We start from the raw sequence: 19,054 nt of genomic DNA on the forward strand, positions 1-19,054 counted from the left end.
CTTGATTGGTTGTAAGAACCCTTCCTCGCTGCTAGGGAGAACACAAGGCAAAGCAATCAAAACAAAATTCCTCTTCACCACATTCCTCAAGGAGGAACTCCTGGAGATAAGGCTGTTGATTTGTTAAGTGTCAAAAATTAATTTGCTTAAAAATACTGATTAAAAAAAAAATTCTTGACAAGAGGGCTAGGCTGATGTGTCCTTTAGGTCCTGAGTACTTCATATGGCTCTCTTCTATCGATTGAAAAAACCTCAGGCCCTCTTTCAGAGATTGTCTTGATCCTTTTGTCCCTTCTCTCAATTCTTTTTCCCAACATTCTTTGATTTTGTTACTCTCAGGTGCTTTTAGCATGAGATGCTGAGTTTTTCTTACCAAAATCATAGTGATTATGTCTTGAGTGCTGTATATTAGGCATTCTCTGAGGGCTTTATATATTTTATTTTATTCAATGTTTACAACAATCTTATGATGTAGGTACTCTTATTATATCCATTTTATAGTTGAAAATTTAAGGCCAGGCAAAGACCCCAGAGTCTGCATGCTTGACCCTGTAAAGTTACACTGGGAGAGAAGAGAATAAATTTTTTTAAGGTTTTCTCAAGCAAAAATTCCTTGAAACAGTTAAGAAACATCCCTCCTCAAAAATCTACTGCTGCTTTTAGCCTTTTGAAACGTGGGCATTAAGGGAAGACGAGGGGGCAGTTCTGCCTAGACCTCGGATGATAGGCTCAGACCCAGGTACCTGGGGTGAATGCTTATGTGAGCATCTCTTCTGCAGGAAAGGGAACATGCAGGGAGGTCAGGCTAACTGCCGAGCCCTGCCTGTGCCTAATTTGAGTCCTCACCACTGAATGAGACAGAAGTTTCCAGCATGTGCAGGAAAGAACCCTGGGGTTGTGACAATGAGTCACCTGCTGCTGCCTGGAAGAGACACAGGACAGGCAGCTCCTTGTTTGGCCAGATGTGTCAGCTCAGGAGGTTCATACTCCCTCCAGATACACCCTAGCTAAGAATTCCTGCCCAACTGAGAGTGCAGGCTCTTGGCAGTACATCCGAAACAAAACTGTTTCTGGGGAAACCGAAAAATGACCAAGCATCCTAATGACTCTGCTCTTCCGTAGCATCCTCTGGTTTCAGCTTGTTTGTTCAGATGGAAGCTCTGTGAACAAGCCATTTCTTAGAAGGAGGTGCCGCTTTCCAAACAAACTGCAGGATCCAAACAGCTTATCGGGGTTTTCCAAGATATATATACTAAGTATCAATGTTTCAAATGGCCACTGTCTAGGAAGCAAAACTGGACTTTTGCTCAGACTATTTGAAAAAGTCCTTATCTAATCTGTGTCTATTACATCTGTAGTTCAATTTTTTAAACTTTTTATTTTGAAATAATCATGAAGTTGACTTTAAAAAATAAGTTAACTTATGTATTAAGTACAAAACTTCATCTACTTTAAGTGCAAAATTCCGTGAGTTTTTCTAGATGTATTCACCCATGAAACCACCAACACAAATACGATATGGAACATTTCCATCATCTCTAAAAGTTTCCTTGTGCCTCTTCACAACACATGCATCCCTTGCGCCTGAGATACTTCTGACCTGACTCGTCAACCTAAATCAGTGTACATCTAGAATTTTATATAAACGAACTCACGTCATGTGTCAGGTTCATACTCCCAGTGTAATGATTCTGAAATTCATCTGGGTGGTTTTTTGTATTGTCAGTTTATGCTTTTCATTGCAGAGTAGACTTTAGTTGAATTTATGGACAGAAGTGTACACAGTGAATAGATTTTGCAGGAGCCCAGACAAATCAAGGAATCATTGCATGTTCCTTGGCACTCTATCAGGGAGTACCATGTTAGAACCTCTGAAAACAATTTTTAGTTCTAAATTTCCCAAGAGAGACCTGATGATTCCAAAAAGAAAATATTCATGTTTCTGTTTTATTATGATTTACAGAACAGTACTGAACCCTGAAGAAACACATTCAAAACAACCTTCTGGATATATTACTTGGTCCTTTAAAAGAGCATGAGAGAGTATGTGGATATTAAAAAAAATTCTTTATTACCTTTGACATTAAACTTTTTAAAAGTCTTTATGGGAATAACAATTGTAACAAATTGGTCTCTTTATTTGGAGAGTACTAAAAAAAGCATTAGAAAAGTTATGACCAACCTATATAGCATATTGAAAAGCAGAGACATTACTTTGCCAACAAAGGTTCGTCTAGTCAAGGCTATGGTTTTTCCAGTGGTCATGTATGGATGTGAGAGTTGGACTATAAAGAAAGGTGAGCACCGAAGAATTGATGCTTTTGAACTGTGGTGTTGGAGAAGACTCTTGAGAGTCTTGGACTGCAAGGAGATCCAACCAGTCCATTCTGAAGGAGATCAGCCCTGGGATTTCTTTGGAAGGAATGATGCTAAAGCTGAAACTCCAGTACTTTGGCCACCTCATGCGAAGAGTTGACTCATTGGAAAACACTCTGATGCTGGGAGGGATTGGGGGCAGGAGAAGAAGGGGACGACAGAGGATGAGATGGTTGGAAGGCATCACCGACTCGATGGGCATGAGTCTGAGTGAACTCTGGGAGTTGGTGATGGACAGGGAGGCCTGGCGTGCTGCGATTCATGGTGTCGCAAAGAGTCGGACACGACTGAGCGACTGAACTAAACTGAACTGAAGAAAAACATTAATTTAGTGCATCTTCTCCCTCACAGAGCAAGAAGGGATCAACTTCATCATTTCTGTATCATCTTTAGAATCCTAGGCTTCATTGATTATTAGGATGGTCCACTTCCCAGTTTTTCAAGGCCTCCTCTGTTTAGAGCCTTATTTCTTCCTCTGAGATTTGATAATGGCTCTTCTTCTGCTATATCAAGTTGCAAACATTATTTTTGTCATGGGATTTGTAACCCTTGCCTACTAAGCTCCTTATTCTCACCCCCATTGCCGTCATGCTAGTAACTTTGGCACCTTCCTCACATTTTCTCTGTTCCCTTCTCAGAGCATTGACCTCATGGTCACTCACAAAATTGGCAATTCCAGCCTAGATTTCTTTTTTCCCCACATATCTACCATCATAAAACTCTGACTCTGTTAATAAAATGCCCCTTCCCTTTGCTCTGATGAGGTCCTTTCTCTATTTATACTTTTTCATTTAAATCACAGTATCCACCTAGACTTTCACTGAACATGCCCTTCGCTCTGGCTTTGACCACGGTCTCCCAACTGTTCTCCACATGGCCTGTCTCTCTGCTTAAGCAAAATGCCTTACTACTCTCCAGGCCTCCAGCTCTGTCCACTTTTTAAAAATGTCCCTCCTTGGTGCTATCTTTGTCTGATTGCCCACATTGGTCTTTATGCCTTTTTTCCTTATCAACTTTGACATGTAGAACAACATTCCACTAATGAGTTGGTCCTTTGCATTCCTTTATTCAAAATCATCCAGAAGGCCAACCATTCCCAAACAACCATCCTATTCCTCCTTCTCTGCCCGCCAAGTCTGGGCTCTCCTTCCCACGCAGCTTGCTGTGCGGTATTCTCTATCACTGGGGTTTATGGACTCCAAGTGTCCTTAGGGAATGCAGCTTTGTTCTTGTTTGAAACAGTCTTATCTATTGTGCGGTTTGGGTCCATTTTTGTTTCCACGGAAATATAAATTCAAGCAAACACAAAAGCCAGAGTTCCAAAAATAATTAGTTGCATTGTTATCGCTTTTAAGCCTCATGGCACATACATTTAAAGGGTAATGTGGCAAAGCAGAAATTGAATTTTCAAAGGAAAAGCGAAAAAAGTGTAAAATTACACATCTGCCACACTAGCAGATAAATTCATGAGTTTAAAATTGATAAGAACATTGCTTAGTATAAAAAGGTGATAAAGGGACACAACTTTGAATTTTTCTTTATTTCAGTAGCTATTTTCAAATATTACAGTCTGACTTGAATTATTAGTTGCTTTACTGCCTCTCTTTCAGATTTCTTTTCCTTCTTTCCCTCTCAGACGACACCAAGTTTCTGATGTATATTTTAAATATTTTCACAATTTGGATCATGTTCTAAGCATTCATCTTCAACTTTCTTTTTCATTCAACTTTTTAGGAAATTTCTCTGTTAAATTATATAAATTCAATACATTGATTTTACCTACTGAGTGGTATTTTGCTTATTGATCCAGTATGTTATTGATGGATATTTTATTTCCAATTTTTCACTATTAAAAAACAATGAATGCTGAACTACACAAGAATTTCTCTAGGGTGTGTCTGGAAAGTATGTCAGGATCACAGGTGGAAGCCAGGACTTGTCCTGGGCAGCCTAGAGATAAAGCATGTAAATTTCAACTTTCTGTGCACAGCCAAATATTCTGGAGAGGGTAATGCTGTTTTACACTAAAATTGTCACTTTAGCTGAGTTTCCATTGTCCAAATGATCTCAGTTCAGTTCAGTTCAGTTCAGTTGCTCAGTTGTGTCCGACTCTTTGCAACCCCATGAATTGCAGCACGCCAGGCCTCTCTGTCCAACACCAACTCCTGGAGTTCACCCAAACTCCTTTCCATCGAGTTGGTGATGCCATCCAGCCATCTCATCCTCTGTCGTCCCCTTCTCCTCCTGCCCCCAATCCCTCCCAGCATCAGAGTCTTTTCCAATGAGTCAACTCTTTGCATGAGGTGGCCAAAGTATTAGAGTTTGAGCTTTAGCATCAGTCCTTCCAAAGAACACCCAGGAGTGATCTCCTTTAGAATGGATTGCTTGGATCTCCACATGACCTACTAGTTCTTAAAGACACAGGTATCTCATCTGCTTTCAGCCTGGGTTTACTTTGCCTAGTAATTTAAAATCACTGGGGTAGGGCAAGAGAAAGAGAGCATAGTTGAGATGCTGATTTTGGTAGATAGGGTCTGTGGCCAGAGTTGGACCGCCCCCAAGACCACGGGGTCAAGCGTCTTTGTTTTATAGACGTGGAAAAGGAGCTGGAGGGATGATATGACTTGCCCACAGTCAGGTGGCTAGATAATGGTGGAAACAGGATGAAAATCCTAGATGACACTTAATTCCTAGTCTAAATTTTTCTCTGATTAAATCACCAGAACTACTTAAAGCAAGTTGCTATACCTTCTCTAAACAATTCATTTGTATCAAAATAAACGTAGAGTAAAAACAAAACTAAAAGGATGCAGAATCTTCTGTACAGGTACAACTCTGACTTATCTTTAGCTTCCTCATCACATTCTTTATTTTTAACAACTTACAACAAATACTGTAGTGCTTTTGCTTCCATTTTCTATTTTATCATGTGTGAGCTACCCCTCAGATTCAGTCATAAGGCATTAATTTGACACATAAATTCTACCTTCAGGGAGTAATGATTCTATCTGTAAACATAGCTTGTGTCCACTGATTCAGACATGATCTTCTTTTCAGGTAATAATACCCCACTGAACTGGAGTGGAGAAGTGAGGCCTAAAGGTCTGACAAAAACCACATTGCGAATTTCTCTAAACTTATGAATTGAAAGTCATTTAAAAAATATTCTGGCTAATTCATCTCTGTGTGGTTAAGTAGGAAATAGTGCTGAGCTTGGTCAGGTAGCTCAGCCCAAGAGTGTGACCTTGGGCAAGCCACAGCACCATGTCTCAAGTTTCTTTATGACAGAATGAGCCACTGGACCGCACTGACTTCTAAGGCTCATTAATATTTCATGAAGTTATCACCCTAAAATTTATGTTCTAATGGTAAACAATAAACGCACATCTGTATAGGGATAAAATAGCTTCCCTGATAGCTCAGATGGTAAAGAATACACCTGCAATGCAGGACAACCCTGTTCGATTCCTAGGTCAGGAAGATCCTTGGAGAAGGGATAGGCTACATACTCTAGTATTCTCAGTCTTCCCTGGTGGCTTAGATGTTAAAGAATCCGATCTGCCTGCAATGTGGGAGACGTGGGTCCGATCCCTGGGTTGGGATGATCCCCTGGAGGAGGGCATGGCAACCTACTCCAGTATTCTTACCTGGAGAATCCCATGTACAGAGGAGCCTGGTTGGCTACAGTCCTTGGGGGTTGTAAAGAGTTGGACACGACTGAGCAACTAAGCACAGCACAGCACATAGGGATAGAAAAATAGAGAAAATACACAATTACATATTCTGCCTAAGTCTTTGTAAACAAAAGAAAATTCTCATTATGGCTGATTGAGCTTGTAGCCAAACTATGGAGATTCTAGAGCTGATAAAAAGGAACAAGAGAGAAAACATGGGATGCAATAGGATGACGTTCCCAGAAAAAAATTATTTTTAATGAATGTTAGTATCGTTCATGTCTTCTATTAGTATATGGCTCAGAGCACTCCTTGGGTGGTTGGCTGGGGCTTTATTGCTTTTACAAGGTTAAAAAGGCTGAATTGCTATTCTTCTTGGAAATTGCATATCCCATTGGGAATAATTAAGGCTAATAAGAAGCTGGAAGCAGAATCATGAATTGAGTTAATGTTTCATTCTTTTTTCCCTCCTAGGACATCTTATTTGAAAAGAAGGTAAGCACCACATGCTTTGATTACTATGAATTACTCCAAAAAGCTCACATAATCAAATCAGCATTATAATTCACATTAGAAGGTAAGGTGTGACTAAATAAAAATCCTTACTTTTTAAAAATGAGCTGCTCTATTTTGAGGCAGCCACTTGATTTCTTTTATGTTGCCATATCCACTGCAGGTTGGAAATTTTAGAAAAAGTAGGAAATATTTAAATGATTTTAGACAGTGGTTTTAGAAATCAGCGATAATGCACATGATACAGTTTTGCTTACTTTGATACTGATTCCTTCATCCTAACTGTGTCTCAATACCCATCGCTCATGAGGGTCCTCCACTCTAGTATGCCTTGAGTTGGCCAGGATGAAGTAGTGTTCCTGGCTGATGGACAGGGCTCAGAGTCACCCCTGCTGCCTGATGACTGACTAAGCTCATTCTCCTCCCTGATGGTGGCCACCAGACCAAGTGGCGAAGCAAGCTGGCCAATATTGGTTGGACAGTACTCAGCACAATTGATGATCATCAGCTTGCTGAGGACTGCTGTACTGGACATATGTTTCTGGGTAGAGGGTTTAGAACATCTGAACTTAATTCGAGAAATTGCTTCTTTAACATGAGGACACTTATAATATCACATAAAATACTTAGAAGCCAACCAAAACTTGTAGAGAACCATGCTTCACTGAATCATACATGGTCAGACACATCACTATTTTCTGTGCCATTTAGAGAGATTTTAAAAAAGCTCTCTGCCAATTAAAATATGATACAGTGCCTTCTTATGAATCACAGTTTTTAATTTTGTACTTAACGCAAGAGTCCTTTTAGATGTACTTAGATATAGATTTTTTTTTTTCGCTTTGCTTTAGAAAAAGTATCATAATTAATTTCTGCTTATATGTAAAGCAGGAGTCACAATACTCGTATCAGATAAATTAGACTTTAAAACAAAGGCTGTGAAAAGAGACAAAGAAGGTCACTACATAATGATCAAAGGATCAATCCAAGAAGAAGATATAACAATTATAAATATATATCCACCCAACATGGGAGCACCGCAGTATGTAAGACAAATGCTAACAAGTATGAAAGGAGAAATTAACAATAACACAATAATAGTGGGAGACTTTAATACCCCACTCACACCTATGGATAGATCAACTAAACAGAAAATTAACAAGGAAAAAAAAAAAAGATATAGATTTTTAAATCCTGTATCACTTTTGTGCATACTTAAGAGAGAAAATATAAGCAAATGAAATTGGGTATTTCTGCAACTTCTTTGCATTCAAAGTCGAAATCTTCTGAATCACTTTCTGTCTCAGAGTCATTGCTGCCCTGGCTTTTGCACAAAATACCGGCCCCTGTGCCACAGAAAGTATAGGTGACACAGCATTTCTTCAAGTGCTCTGGTTGTGCCTTGAGAGTTTTCTTCCATCTCATTCTGGAAGAGCGGAAGGGCATGTGCAGAAAACACCAATTTCACCCTGGTCAAGCCTGAGTCACAGAATACTTCTTTTGATTTCAAAGATGTGAAAACAAGAAAAAAGATGTATTTCAGAATTAATAAAATACAGTTTAAATCAAAATTTTTCCTATGTTGAGTAAAGCAGTATTTGATATTTGTATATTATTGAGCCTGGATGTGTTATATAGAAGAAAAACAGCAGAAATTCCAAAAGTCCACTGAAAATGTTTGTTTTCTCATTTTAACTGATGAGTAGATGTTATATATTAATACACCCATTTTTAATGGAGATCTATTTTATTTAACCATGCCAACATTTAATACTTTATTAGCTGGCTCTTCCTAGCTCAGAGTTTTCTTAGAAGAATTTTACAGGGAGAGCAAAAGCTCCATAAATTTTCAAGGTAAAGTTTCTTCAAGGGAGCGCTCCATTTCGTTATGTGTTGAATGAGATTTAATACGCTATATTTCACCGTGTGTTAACATTGTGTTTCATTGTTGATTTAGTGTGAGCGCAAGATTTGTGAATGTGAGAAGGGGGATCCCGGCGATCCAGGGTCTCCGGTGAGTATACTTCTGCTTTGAACTTAGGGTCAGCTCAGGAAGTCCTAGCCATGATACTCTATTCTGAAAACACTGGGCTACTTTGTGCTGTTGAAAAGCAAATTGCAGCAAAAACGGAAATGTTGTGTCTTTCTTTTATTCCTAAAGGGATACATTCTGTCCTAAGAAATTAGCTTGGGATTTTACTGACCTGAACTGAGGGCAGATTTGCCTTAAAATCAGATGTTCTTCCCACAAAGGATATTTCAGCATCTCTTCTGCTGCGACAATTGGAGCTAGAATTTCTCAGTACTGAAGTGAAAATATAGGGAAAGGGTTCATATAGGTCCTCGGTGAGCTAGGCAAAGCTTCATCCTACTTCCAACTACAAACAAGTGACTGCTCCAGAACCAAGTGCAACCCCAAAAATGCCTAGTGGGGAGGAAGCCTGTTAGGGAGCTCTGGATTTTAGTGAATTGTGTGAAATGGAAGACACCACGTGGCAACCGGAGATAAATGGCAGGATTTGCTAACATGGTTCAGCACTTGAAATGATAATCCCCGAAGACGTGCGTGCTTCCCTTACGTTCTGCCCTAATACCTGGCAGGTGCCATGTCTATTCTGGGAAGGTGCTGGAAACGACATCACAAGGACTGGAGATGCTAGACTCCTCTAACACATGCTTTTAGACACCTCCATGGCGCTCCTTCAGTTTTTCATTTTCTTCTGTGATTTCAAACCCTAGAGGTCAAGAGCCCAGAGGAAACGTTTCACAAAAATGCATGAATAATGTTTTTGAACTGATGCTTGCATTTGGGGGCAAGGAGGGAAATGGGCACAGTGAATTTCTTAGACTCGGACGCATTTTCTTCTGAGTCCTGGGTCCAAAACCTATACATTTTCAAATCATTCTACCAATCAAGGCATCAGAAAGAGAGAATGTCTTAATTTTTTTCTTCAAAATACACACTAGATATATCACACGAAAATGTGGCAGTCAGTAGAATCTGATTTTGGTCAGAGCAGAGGTTTAACTTCTCCTTCTGTGCAGTCTTAGATTATACTTGTTACACCAAGAAATGGGCAGGAAAGGTTTGCTTGGGATATTCAATTATGTTTTAGAATAAACAGAAGACTTAACTATTGCTAAGCTAATCTGACAATTTCAGTCGCTCTATTGTTGGAAGAGACTACTGTACCATGTTTTCATAGTAATAGCCATATGTGTACATGTATGCATAGTCACTCAGCTGTGTCTGACTCTTTGGAACCCTCTAGACTGTGCCCTGTCAGTGCACAGCCATAGAACTATGTCATTTAGCATTTATTGAATATTCCCAAAACCAGTTCACAGAAGAGTGAGATTTTTGGTGATTTGAGAATAGGAAAATAAAATGCCTTTCTGGAACAAAACTGAAGAACTCTCATCCTATCTTTTGAAACTCTCCCTTGGATATCAGGGAGAGAGAGACATTATTATTTTTTTTAGCAACTCTAGAGAATCTGCCTGTTCGAGACTGTCATCTTCCTGGTGTGTAGTATGGGAAAGCAGAGTTGAATCTCTGCTTGGTAGGCAAAGTTTTGTTTTTTATAATCCTCTCTTATTTTATGGGATGAAGCTGATAAGAAATTACTGTAAGGTGTAGGAAACTAATAGACTGTCTATTGCACATAATCTTTTTCCCCTTTGCCTTCAGGGTACACATGGAAACCCAGGTATCAAAGGTGAGCGAGGACCAAAAGGAAACCCGGTAAATGACTAAACAGCTTTTCTTTAAACCAATGTATCTCCTTCTAGTTCTACTTAAAGAACAAAAATTGAGGAAACAAAACATTGTACTTTATGCCAATGCCAAAAAAATTCTGATGATTCCTGTGAAGAATACAGGCTGTTTGCCTCCTGCATTATCTGTCTGGCTTGTATAAACTTATATTTACAAATTCAGAGAAGCATATGGCCATTTCAGTCAATAAATTCAGGAAACCTAGGGAGTTGAATAAAGAGAAACTCATTCTTTTTTTTTAATTTTTAATTTTTTTTAAAATTTTATTTTATTTTTAAACTTTACAATATTGTATTAGTTTTGCCAAATATCGAAATGAATCCGCCACAGGTATACCTGTGTTCCCCATCCTGAACCCTCCTCCCTCCTCTCTCCCCATACCCTCCCTCTGGGTGTTCCCAGTGCACCAGCCCCAAGCATCCAGTATCGTGCATCGAACCTGGACTGGCAACTCGTTTCATACATGATATTATACATGTTTCAATGCCATTCTCCCAAATCTCCCCACCCTCTCCCTCTCCCACAGAGTCCATAAGACTGTTCTATACATCAGTGTCTCTTTTGCTGTCTTGTACACAGGGTTATTGTTACCATCTTTCTAAATTCCATATATATGTGTTAGTATACTGTATTGGTGTTTTTCTTTCTGGCTTACTTCACTCTGTATAATAGGTTCCAGTTTCATCCATCTCATTAGAACTGATTCAAATGTATTCTTTTAAATGGCTGAGTAATACTCCATTGTGTATATGTACCACAGCTTTCTTATCCATTCATCTGCTGATGGACATCTAGGTTGCTTCCATGACCTGGCTATTATAAACAGTGCTGCAATGAACATTGGGGTACACGTGTCTCTTTCCCTTCTGGTTTCCTCAGTGTGTGTGCCCAGCAGTGGGATTCTTAAATAATGGTGGTCTAAATTGAGTACTACAATGTTTCATGAATCACTAATACATATTCCAAAACACATTGCTGTTGGCACTTGAGTTTTAAGAATTAAAACTCCTTTATGAATTCCTTAATTCTTTTCTTTGTGTGCCATCCAAAAAAGAAAATCTTTGATTTAAAAAATTATATCATTGTTGGGATGGTCTTTCAAGAGAACAGAAGGAATCATAGGAGACAGATTAGCAAATGTAACCAGGTGAAAATTTAAAGAAAAATTGTATTCAATGAAAAACAATAATTAAAATAAAGAGGAAGACCTGTACGGAAATGTTTATGTCCAATACAATGGACATTGATGTAATTGCTACAATGCATCCGTCTGATGTCCTAAGTCACTTCAGGTGTGTCTGACTCTTTATGACCCTGTGAACTGCAGCCCACCAGGCTCCTCTGTTCATGGGATTCTCCAGGCAAGAATACTGGAGTGGGTTGTCATTTCCTTCTCTAGGGGATCTTCCTGACCCAGGAATCGAACCCATGTCTCTTAGTCTCCTGCATTGGCAGGAGGATTCTTTACCACAAGCACCACCTGGGAATCCCTGCTGTAACGCATAACGACTTTATAAAATAGGTGAGAAATGAATAATTAAATGGTCAAAGGACACGAACAGTTTTCAAGAGAGGAAATAAATCCAGGGAATAAAGAAATAGAAAAATGTCTAATTTCACTGGGTAATGGATGAAATTTAAAGACTGACAATGAGGTGCCCTTTAATACTAATTATTCACATTTTAGAAACTTTGGACTCCAAGGCTCTTGGGGTGTTTTGGAGGTGGGGGGTGGAGGGAAATTCACATAGTTCATATCTAGTTCATATTGTTTTTTTTCGTATTTTAAATTTTAAAAAGTTTCTTAAAGTAACTAACATATAATTAAAACAATAATAACTAGCAATATGGTGATGAAACTACTTTCTTCTTCATTGCGAGGGTAACGGCACAAACGCAAACATTTTGGGAATCAATTAGGGACTACGTAAGAAGCATTCAAATGTTCAAAATTTTAATCCCAGTAACTCCATTTCTGAGAATAGGTTTAGGGCGTTAATGGAACATATAATAAGGTAGATGCATGAGAGCATTTTTGCCAATTGCCTGCTTGCCAAAGAGAGGGAACATAAAGTATTCTTGGGTGGCTTTATAACACACACACACACACACTCACACCCCTACACTCTCCCACTTTCTACGGATCTGAATTAATGCCATCACGTCTTCTTTTTTGTTTTGTTAAATACCTGTTGTAAGTCTTTGTGACTATTTCATTTATTTGGCTTGTAATTGTGTGCCACATAATATATTTTCCTAAGTCTTGCTGAAATCAAGCAATCACTCTTCAGGACATTTTGGAAAATATTCCAAAGCCCCTTGGAGAAAAGCCAGAGTGCCTGGCTCCAAGAGAGGGTACAATGGTCTATTTGAGAACAACGGCCGTGTTGTTAAACTAGCATGCGAATCTCGGCCCAAGCTGTGAAAACATACCTGCATTCTGTACCCTGTACGTCTGGCTTCACTTCAAAGGGCAAAGGCTATCTGAACCGCTGTTTTCTTCCCTAGACTGCATGGGGAGAATGTCAGTCAGTGGTCAAGGTCAAAGATACTTTCCCCATTGGGTTGACCTATTAATCTGGGAATTCTGAAGAGTGCATTTTATTGAGCAATCACTTGCTCTGCAGGGCGGTGGAATTTTGACTGAATTTTTTCTTGTCACAGGGTGATGCTCAAAAAGGGGAACCTGGAGAAAGAGGCCCACGGGTATGTACATGACTGAAACGCCTTCCTAAGAAAGTAATCCCAGGATGTGAAGATTCGGTAATGGATCATTTTGACCCCTGCAGGGCAAGTGCAAAAATGATTTATGTCTACCTGTGCTCTGGATGGCTCAGACAGGCAATCAGACAGATTATGATCTCAGAAGCTGCAATGTGAGGAGAAAGTACTCTGTCCAAAAGGAGTGAGGATGGGACAGAGTGCTCCACCACATGACGCCCCTTGATGCTCAAGTTGAGATTTGTGAAAGGCTCCAATGAGAAAAATATTTTGCTTTGCTTCTTGTGCTTTTTATAAAAAATAAAAAGATTAATTTAAAGATCCGGGGAGCCTAAGAATTACATCATCCCAACTATGGTTTTGTAAATCCAATTTTACAGGCAAAAGAAGAGATCATTCTAGTTGATTTATCGTCCTTAAAATTAGATGATGTCAGAGACTGAACGACTGAGAAATAATTACTCTACATTTCTTCTTTTGCATTTTCCTGGAGAACTGCAGTGGTGTAGCAAATAGCAGAGAGGTATACAGGAACTTAAAAGGAAGCTGTATTATGTTTCTCTCTCAGCTTATCTCCTTGGATGAAAAAGCCCAGGACTCAGACCCAGAGGTTTAAAAAACACTTCTCTTGGCATTTGTAATCAATGTCATGGGAAATTTGATAGAAAGCTTGATAAGCTCAATGGAAATTCCTTCAGAAATTTGTGTTATTCATTCAGGAAAGACTTTATTTTAGGTATGTTCTATGTATAAAACATACTGTTAGTGAAAATAAAATTAAGACAAAGTACTTATTTTCAGGAAAATCCATTATCTCAGAGGAGAGGTAAAACAGCTATAATATGAAGCAGAATGTAAACATTGTAAAAATTTCATGTGTCAAATATTATGTATAAATGGGCATTCAGAGAAGACCAGAGCTGTCAGGGTGGGTTCTATGGGACGAGCCCTCACGAGTTAAGAGGGAAGGACCAGGTCAGATCAAGACAGACCGGGAGGTGGAGGGGTAGGCATTGCAGCTGGAGAGCGCTGTGAGCAGCAACCAGGGGGAGGGCAGTGAGTGAGGAATGGCGAAATGGGGCCTCAATAGGAGTGCTGGCAGACACAGCCTGAGGGGCCGAGTGGGTGGCCCCTGATGCCTGGAAGGCTGGGCTTTGCTGGGTGATGGACTCCCCGTGAGATTTAGATGAGGCACACAGCCCCAGAGCTGTGGTTTTAGAAGATTAATTGGGCCTGGCTCTGAAAGCAAAACTGAAGTGGGGATAAGCAGAACGTTTACTTTGAAGAGGTTTGTTGCTACAGGCTGCATGAGAAGTAACAGGGACAGTAATTAGCTAGAGCTGCTCTGGCCAATGTGAGTCTCCGGCCATGTGTGCTCAACTGGTGGTCAAGACAGGCAAGCCGGAGGGGAGGTGTGCTGGAGGAACGAACTGCACACTGAATTTTGATGACTCAGTATCAAAAAAAAAACAGAAAATATCTCACTGATAATTTTTTAATATTGATCATGTGTTAAAATGACAGAATTTTGACCTGTTAGGAGACATAAAACATATTATTAAAAAGTAATTTCACCTGTTAATTCTTACATTTTTGAAGTGGCTATGAAGGAACTGAAAATGACATATGTGGCTCACGTTATATTGGACAGAACTGAGCTACGGTGACGACAAAACAGAAAGGAGGGGAACACTGTGAGAACCACGAAGGTGCAGAAATGCAGGGATGTGGTGACTAACTCTACCTCAGCTGTTCAGCAAGATTTACTGAGCGCTTGCTATGTGCTGGGCCCTATACTGGGTGAGGGGGAAATGGAGGTGAGCAAGGTAGAGAGATCATGCTTCATGAAGTGTTCACGCAGCAGGAGGCGATCAATAGGTGAATCAGTGAATAAGAATTCCAGTCAGTGAGAAGGTTCAGTTCAGTCACTTAGTCACGTCTGACTCTTTGTGACCACATGGACTGCAGCACACCAGGCCTCCCTGTCCATCACCAACTCCCAGGGCGTGCTCAAACTCACGTCCATCGAGTCAGTGATGAAAATGCAAACAAGGTCACATGCGCTCCTAGGCAGAAAGAGCAGTAGGTACAGAGGCACTGAGACGGAAGAAGCTTGGGGGGCCCAGGAAATGGCAAGAGAGCCAGAGCTTGAGGGAGAGTCGGGGGTAGGAGATGAGGCTGTGAGGTAGGCAGGGGCTGGATCACATGGGCCTTGATTTGTAACTAAGGGCCCTGGGGCCCACCTGAAGGTCCAGGGGTGGAAACTCTGCGCTTCCATTGCATGAGGCATGGGTTCAATCCCTGGCCAAGAAAAGTTCCTATGCTGTGGCCAAAAAAAACCAAAACAACATTGATTATACACATAGGTGTAATTACCAAAAAACAATAACCTCTGTATGAAACTAAGTGTCCTGGAAGCTGTTGGAGAATTTTAATTGGTTGGATTAAAAGCATGGAAGGGGCAAGTAGAGAGACAAGATGATAATAAACTTTTGATTTCTGTCTGATTTGAAACACGATGGTACCATTAATAGAAATAGGAAAGTCAGAAACAAATTTTGCAGAGACCAATGAGCACAGCGTTGACTGCCTTAAATTTGAGTATTTTAAAACTAGCAAGTAAAACCAGGGATTTCAGGGAAAAAACTAAAAAGAAAACAAACAAACAAAAAAAACAAGAAAATAAAACAGGAAAAAAGTTATACTATAAAAAATAATATTCCTTTATTTTTGTAAACTGTATTGGCTCCTTCCTAAATACAATCTCACCTCTCTGAACATAAAATGATGACAGGATTTTAAATATGATGGTGGGTTAGAAGGTTCCTGAGATGGGAAGTCCAAGATTCCTGAGATGGGAAGTCCAGCTTTTTTTTAGTGCTGCAGACATGAATTGTTTTTATAAAGAACACCAGTTTAACTATGGCCTTTAACTTTAAGCACTATACTAAACCTTAAACCATTTACGTGAATAAGCGTTTCCAACATGGATTAAATTGTACCATAACATTTCCTTCATTTTACTAGTTTTACTCTTCAATTTCTCAGTGACTGCACATTTGGAGAGAAGTATTATTTGTTTCCTAAAGTTTTCCTTTTTATCTTTTGTAAAAAAGTCCTACACAACAAAATTTTGTACTCTGACTCACACGTAACTACACTTACATCTTGTTTATTCCACTGGTTTCTCCAGCTCACTTAAAAATATGCCTTGTAATTCTATTTTTATACTTGGAAACTATAGTTGTGTGAAAAAGACACTCGATCCAATTAAAGACTTGGTGTTGCTTAAAGCTGGTAATTTCCCAATCAGGTTAAAATTCAGTGTCGTGTTACTTAAAGGACTGTGGGCAGTGACACAACAGAGAAGGCTGTGCAGGGTTTCCAAGACTGACACACAAGAGCTGCAGAATCGCCGGCCTCTTATTTAGTGCGGGATAAAATATAGTAACTTAAAGGCCACTGTCTCACCAGGGTTGACAAAGGAACCATTCATTTCCGTGATGCTCTATATTCGAGACTGAATTTGAAAGGAGGACCTGAATGGATATAAATATTTACGGGTATTTTAAAGGTCATTATCTCAGCTCGTTTCCAAAGCCAATTTCTCTAACAGTCTCCATGGAACACCCTCAGCTGTGAGAGTTCATAGTTCAAACGTCAATAGGACAATTTTGAAAGGGCTGTTACAGGTTGTCCCTGCTACAGTGAGTCTCAGTGTACAGTCTCTCCTTTAGCTCTGGCCGAAAGGGTAAGAAATTGGGTTTGAAAAAAATATGTGGAACTAAGAATAGACTATAATAAAAGGAAACATAGGTTCTTTTCTTCCCTCTACTATATACACATTCCCTAAGAGCAAAGATAAGTGAACGAGCTTATCTTTACCTGGTCTTACTTTCCAAGACTGTACAAATGTGCTTTGTTATACTTTATAAATGAAAAATATCAGATACTTCCTCCAACTATGCCTTCTAATATCGTATTCTACTTTCTTTTTTAATTAGGGAATCCCTGGGTACAAGGGTGAGAAGGTAAGTTGGTAACAACAAATAAAATTTCATAAAGAAAAACAGAAGCATAACTGTATTTATATATTCATGTATGTGTGTTAGTTGCTTAGTCATGTTGGACTCTTTGCGACCCCATGAACTGTAGCCCACCAGGCTCCTCTGTCCATGGGATTCTCCAGGCAAGAATACTGGAATGGGTTGCCATTTCCTTCTCAAGGGGATCTTCCCAACCCAGGCATTGAACCCAGGACTCCTGTATTACAGGCAGATACTTTATTGTCTGTGCTACTAGGGAAGCTCATTTCTATACTTAATAAAAGATATTTTCCCTTATTTTTGGAAGTCTGGATTCTCAAATTCCTAATTACATTTTTAACTCTGTTAACATAAAATAATAATAGAACTTAAGATATGGGTATATGCTATAAAGAATGGAAGGTGGCCCAAGATTCCTGAGATCAGAATCCAGTCTCTCTTAGCCCTGCAAATATGAATTGTTTTCAATAGAGAATCCTGACTTTTACAGCCATGCATCACAAGTATCCAGCCCAAAAGTTTCTATGTACAAGAGGATACAGCAATACTACAATTAGGCTAGTCCCTTGGCACTTAGCTCCCTATGAAACATAGACATAAGACTGTCTACTGGGGGAAAGAGGATGGATCATCCTGCTTAAGCAGTAAAGAACTACTTATTTCATTTAGTCAATCATCTAGGTAAAGCTTGCAGGAGAAGTGAATTTGACAAAGGTTATGAGTTATTATTTTATGATTATTTGGAAATTACAAATTATGACATCAGTTCAGTTCAGTTCAATTCAGTCGCTCAGTCGTGTCCAACTTTTTGAGACCCCATGAATCGCAGCACGCCAGGCCTCCCTGTCCAGAACCAACTCCGAGAGTTCACCCAAACTCTTGTCCATCGAGTCAGTGATGCCATCCAGCCATCTCATCCTCTGTCGTCCCCTTCTCCTCCTGCCCCCAATCCCTCCCAGCATCAGAGTCTTTTCCAATGAGTCAACTCTTCGCATGAGGTAGCCAAAGTACTGGAGTTTCAGCTTTAGCATCATTCCTTCCAAAGAAATCCCAGGGCTGATCTCCTTCAGAATGGACTGGTTGGATCTCCTAATTATGACATCAAACTGATTCAAAAGAAATGAATGTGTTAGACTGGAGTTCAGAAATCTTTGAGAGTGTTCAGTTGTTCATTGGAGAAGGCAATGGCACCCCACTCCAGTACTCTTGCCTGGAAAATCCCAGGGATGGGGGAGCCTGATGGGCTGCCATCTATGGGATCGCACAGAGTCAGACACGACTGAAGCGACTTAGCAGCAGCAGCAGTTGTTCATTCCTAAGTTTATGGTGCTATTATTATATGCTCACCTTGTCAGATAAGCTATTTAAAATCAGAACATGTCGCTATCATTCATTCTGTCTTAAAACCCTCAGACCTGAGCAAGTGAAAGTGTTAGCCGCTCAGTCGTGTCTGACTCTCTGCGACTCCATGACTACAGCCCACCAGGCTCCTTTGTCCAAGGAATTCTCCGGGCAAGGATACTAGAGTGGGTAGCCAGGGGATCTTGCCGATCCAAGGATCGAACCTGGATGCCCACATTGCAGGCAGATTCTTTACCATCTGAGTCACCAGGGAAGTCCAAGGCCTGCGTTACAGGGTCCTGTTCTGGGTCCCCTCCAACCTCCTCACTCGTGAGGGAGCCAGGAGTCTGCAGGGTGAGAGGCCCATGCCCCCTCCTCCTGGATCATACTCTGGGTAACAAACACCCTAGAAGGCCCTGCCAAATGGCCTGAGCCCGCTTCAAAGGCTCACACAAACCTCTTCCCCATGTCCATCGTCTTCCTAGCCCTGAGGGAAACCAAGTGGAAGCTTTGCTGGGACAGGAGGGCCCATGGAGGGGGCTTTGTTATGCTGCTTCGGGCACCTTCACAGACACACACTCATAGCTTCTTTTGCTGTGGAAGGG

The 19,054-nt window shown here is 40.2% G+C and overlaps 1 protein-coding gene across 1 annotated transcript in view; it reads left to right on the forward strand.

Moving 5' to 3' along the window:
* Positions 1-19,054, forward strand: part of COL28A1 (collagen type XXVIII alpha 1 chain) — a 182,053-nt gene that overhangs the window by 5,682 nt on the left and 157,317 nt on the right. Inside the window, exons 4-8 of the mRNA XM_027540086.1 lie at positions 6,525-6,545; positions 8,521-8,577; positions 10,255-10,308; positions 13,006-13,047; positions 17,067-17,093. Of these exons, the coding sequence (XP_027395887.1) occupies positions 6,525-6,545; positions 8,521-8,577; positions 10,255-10,308; positions 13,006-13,047; positions 17,067-17,093 (201 nt within the window). The remainder of the gene's footprint in view (positions 1-6,524; positions 6,546-8,520; positions 8,578-10,254; positions 10,309-13,005; positions 13,048-17,066; positions 17,094-19,054) is intronic.

The sequence above is a fragment of the Bos indicus x Bos taurus genome, chromosome 4, assembly GCF_003369695.1.
Source record: "Bos indicus x Bos taurus breed Angus x Brahman F1 hybrid chromosome 4, Bos_hybrid_MaternalHap_v2.0, whole genome shotgun sequence".
Classification (NCBI taxonomy): Eukaryota; Metazoa; Chordata; class Mammalia; order Artiodactyla; family Bovidae; genus Bos; species Bos indicus x Bos taurus.